The 4,476-nt window shown below is 44.7% G+C and overlaps 2 protein-coding genes across 5 annotated transcripts in view; one reads left to right on the plus strand and one right to left on the minus strand.

Annotated features, from left to right (window-relative positions):
- Positions 1-2,013, plus strand: part of LOC106942158 (inactive rhomboid protein 1) — a 13,341-nt gene extending 11,328 nt beyond the window's left edge. For all 4 annotated transcript variants that reach the window (XM_015025366.1, XM_015025367.1, XM_015025369.1 and 1 more), the window contains 2 exons: positions 764-917; positions 992-2,013. In XM_015025366.1, the coding sequence (XP_014880852.1) occupies positions 764-917; positions 992-1,411 (574 nt within the window). In that variant the 3' untranslated portion in view covers positions 1,412-2,013. The remainder of the gene's footprint in view (positions 1-763; positions 918-991) is intronic.
- A 55-nt stretch (positions 2,014-2,068) lies between these two features.
- Positions 2,069-3,473, minus strand: LOC106942159 (serotonin N-acetyltransferase-like). The gene is made up of 3 exons (XM_015025371.1): positions 3,142-3,473; positions 2,751-2,905; positions 2,069-2,653 (listed from the first exon to the last, which is right to left on the minus strand). The coding sequence occupies exons 1-3, from the start codon at positions 3,347-3,349 to the stop codon at positions 2,348-2,350; spliced, it is 669 nt and encodes a 222-aa protein (XP_014880857.1). The 5' UTR covers positions 3,350-3,473; the 3' UTR covers positions 2,069-2,347.
- Between the last annotated feature and the right edge of the window lie 1,003 nt (positions 3,474-4,476).

Genomic DNA, 4,476 nt, shown 5'->3' on the forward strand with positions numbered 1-4,476 from the left:
TTTTTGCCCCTCTGCCCCTTTTTTTTTTTTTTTTAATGTACGGCTGATGACTGGCATGTTACCGGATCCCCTGAGCTGTTTTCCTCAGTCTTCATGATGACGTTTATTCACCGCTATTGTCTAACGAACGACAGCCTTCGCAGAACGGCTGTCGACTCGGTGACAGGCCAGTACCACGTAGTGCTCGGCTGTGAAATGGAAAGAAAACCAGTCGACGGTAAAATTTCCAATAAAAGTCACTAAAGTTTGTGGTTGGAATGTGACATTTGGAGAAGTTCGAACCATATGAATACTTGCGCTAGAAGAACTGATACCCTAAATCAATAATCTTTCAGGGAACAACATAAGGGAAGGGAACTTGTTGTGAACTAAAACAGCTGTTGTTGAGATTCATCTGTTTATATCTTACACTCCATCTGTTTGCCATATGCCAAAAATATGTGTGTTTTGATCCAACTGCTCGCTCACAGTGGTATTCTGTTTTGGCGTTATCATGCTAGCTGCAGTCTAAAGCTGCCAGTCAGGCAGAGCAAAGACCTCCCACAGTTAAGAAGCGCTTCATCTTTGCGTCGTCTGTTATTTCTCTCCTGGATAATTAACAAAGTGGCCTCACTGCGTGAACTCATTAAGCTTCCCTGAGATGGAGAGTGATTTCTGCAGCAGTGCTTCTTCCAGCGCCGGAGGATTATCTTCTCAACACGTGCGGCTTTGTGGAATCTCCATCCCTCATGCGCTTTACTTTTGTCCGCGTCTGTCCTCCCAGAATCCTCCACTGCATGGTGTCGGTGGCTTTCCAGATGACCATCCTGAGGGACCTGGAGAAACTGGCTGGCTGGCTGCGCATCTCGATCATTTACATCCTCAGTGGGATCACCGGGAACCTGGCCTCGGCTATCTTCTTACCCTACAGAGCAGAGGTAAGCAGAGCTTCTAGGTTGCAAGACGCGTTCACCTTGTTTTGTTTCCTAATTCTTCTCTCGCCTCGTCTCAGGTGGGTCCCGCTGGCTCTCAGTTTGGGATCCTGGCCTGCCTGTTTGTGGAGCTCTTCCAGTGCTGGCAGATCCTGGCCCAGCCGTGGAGGGCCTTCATCAAGCTGCTGTGCGTGGTGCTCTTCCTCTTTGCCTTCGGGCTGCTGCCCTGGATCGACAACTTCGCCCACATCTGCGGCTTCATCTCCGGCTTCTTCCTGTCCTTCGCCTTCCTGCCCTACGTCAGCTTCGGCCGCATGGACCTGTACCGCAAACGCTGCCAGATCATCGTCTTCCTGCTGGTGTTTGTCGGTCTGTTTTCAGGCCTCGTGGTGCTCTTCTACGTCTACCCCATCAAGTGCGACTGGTGCGAACTGATCACCTGCATCCCCTTGACGGACAAATTCTGCGAGAAGTACGACCTCAACGCCCACCTCCATTGAAGCGCGAGCAACGAAGCATGAAGGCATCAGGTCAATCGTTGTGGACTGATCCGAGAGGGAGGGGAACATTTCCTCTTTCTCTGTGAACTAAAAGATTATCGTTGTGTTCTTTTACTGTGTCATTATGAATACCTATACTCCTCATCATATGGATTTCCTTTACGTTCCCATTCACAATCATTGTCAGTGCTTTTATTGTCCAGTGAAACAAAGCTAAGGCACTTCAAAAACCCATCAAAGCGCCTGGTTTCACTTTACTTGAGATCAAGTAGTTGGAGAAGCCAAGGCGCTGGTACAGGCTGAAGGATCATATTCAACATTTGCAACAATTATTCAGGCAACCTCAGAAGCAGGGACAAAATATATATACATATATACCTTTGGTGCCTTGTTGATAAATGTACCAACTACTGCCATATTTTTGTTACATTATGCTGAGCACTCGAATGTTTCCTTTTGTTTATTGCTTCTCGAGAAGTGATTATTGTTTTGAACACGGCGGCGTTTTAGCCGCCCATCTATCCTCATGTAATTGAAACGGTAAAAAGAACAAAAAGACAAAAAACGACTCTTAATTAATAAAAAATGTGTGCTACTTTTTCTTAACGCCTGCTGGATGTTGTGTAGTTTATTAAAATCAAACAATGAAACACGACGTTTCTAAAGATTGTGTTGTAATTTAATCAGTTTTATTTTTTTTTTTTTTTAGGCCTCCTCACTCGCCACGAACTACAGTGTGATTAATTGAGATAAAAGCTGATGATGAAGAATATGATGTTATGTCTGTCGGTAAAAAGCAACAATTTGCTGTCTGAATCCGCTGTCACTCCACTCTGTCCACGCAAACCTCTCTCCCCTTTCTCGTTGGGTTAGGTGTGGAGTCCAGTCCACCAGTGCAACAGGGTTTGTTACATTGAGTCCAGCGAACGCAGCCGACTAGCAGCCGCTGTTCCGTCGCGCGTACACCTGCCCGTTCAGCATGTACTCCATCTCCTGGAACTGCATGTTGGATATGGAGATTTCCGAGGGCCCTTTCTCCTTGAAGCCGGCCTTTAGGTAGAAGGGCACCAGGAAGTCCTCGCAGATGAGCAGCGCTCTGCGGAGGCCCGGCATGCACCGCAGGTACTGCAGGTAGCGCCACAGCAGGATGGATCCCTTGCCTTGCTGTCGACAGTGGCGGTGCACCGACAGCACGTGGATGTGCACAGTAGGCGTGTCTGGAACGTGTTGGGTCATGGCCTCCTGGATTAGAAAGATTAGATTTCCATCAGCGATGAGTTGCAAAAAATAAATATCTTTCTTATAGAAATGTTTTTTTGTTGTTTTTTTTTTCTAATACCTGTGAAAGCCTTTCCTTGTGCCAGCCGGAGCCAATGATGAAGGCTACCAACTGCCCCTCCTCAAACCAACCCAGAGACAGCTCGGGGCACTGACCCAGAAAATTAAGCACCTCATTCAGCGTGAGTGGGCACTCGCCAGAGACGGACACGAATGCTGCGAAGCATTTCAGACACTGATTATCATCATCAAGGAGGCAATTAAGTTGAAAGGAAAGAAAATATGATGTTCTCTCATGTTTAATCAGCTGACACACATATAGTTTTTTTTTTCTCCATAGTGTTGAAATTAGAAAACTCCATGTTTTACAAATACATAATCTTAAAAATTTACCTTTTTTTTGGCGATAGTTGCAAGAATTCCATTCATGAATATCAAAAGCATAGACTTACCTTCTCTTTCTATTTCGAACACGCTGATTGCATCCTGTGGGGTGAGGTTTCTGAACTCGCTGGCGGGGAGCGTGTGTCGTCTCTGCTGCCGAGGGGTGACCACTCTGACGGGCGTCTTCAGGAAGAAGGGCTTCAGGAAAGGCGAACCGCTCACCTGCTTTGTCATGTTACCCTCGTAAAGAGCAGCTTCACAATGATGCATTATCATTAATTTACTAATATAGTTAAAATGATGGCCAAATGTCTGATCTCCTGTCTGTCCCACACCTGCGTCTGTAATCTGCCTATCCTCTCCGAGCAAGACGCTGACCTTTGCGCCTCCACTGCTGGCCGCTCCTCCTCTTCCTCTTCTTCTTTGTGTCTGATCTGATAATGCAAAGTGGTCGTCTCAAAGAAGGGGAGCTGCCTCCGCACGTGCCTCCAGTCTCTAATAAATCCCTGGATTCTAAATCAGACATATGCTTGATACCTTGGATCTGGATTAAAAAGCTAAAACTAGATACTGGAACAGTTAAAGCAATAAACTGTTTGCCTCTACATGTGTTTAAAAGGAATTGCTTTATCTCGAGTGTTTCTAGAATTTATTGTAATGATTTTTAAACATTCACAACTAGGAAACCATGTTTGGGATTATTAGATTATATTAAATGAACAGTATGGTGACATTTTTAATATGCGGTAGTGATAAGCAGTGATTAAATCTTGAAAATCTCCAAATTGCTTCTTTTTCCCTCTTAACATGCCACTGAACAGCGGAGAGATGCAACAAAATGTTTATCAATTTTTTTTATTATTTTTTTTTAGCACAGGAAAACAGGAGCATCTTTATTTTCTTAAATTTAGTTGCATAAACTGAAAAATGTTGCAGAAGTCGTCCAACTTGTGGCAGCTATGAACAGGTGTTTCAGCCCAGGACGTTTGTGTTGAAACAGGCTTTTTTGTGTCAACACTTGCTTCTCTTTGGGATTAAGGTCCAGGCATTGGGCTGGTCGCACCGCAACGCTAATCTTGTTGTTGAAGCTAAAACCAAGATGTCGCTCGCTTTTTGGAGGGTTTGTGGTCTTTTTTTATTTTTTTTTGTAAAACACCTATTTCACAGGCATTTCCTTTTTGTATGAGGACATGATTTTCTGAAGTATTCTGAGGCGTATTGTGGCTTGAATCAGGTGTTTGGGGCCCAATTTACTTGACACAGAAAGATCAATTTTGCTTTCATCAGTCCCTAAAGTGTTGCACCACTTCCATTTAGGAAATGTTCTTTGGAACATTGTAACCTCCTCAGCACATACTTTTTGCAGCAGTGGGACTTTGTTGCGTCTGTCTGCTGAAAGCTTG

This window comes from Poecilia latipinna, unplaced genomic scaffold (genome assembly GCF_001443285.1).
Source record: "Poecilia latipinna isolate Pla-1442-1.1 unplaced genomic scaffold, P_latipinna-1.0 Scaffold4082, whole genome shotgun sequence".
Lineage (NCBI taxonomy): Eukaryota > Metazoa > Chordata > Actinopteri > Cyprinodontiformes > Poeciliidae > Poecilia > Poecilia latipinna.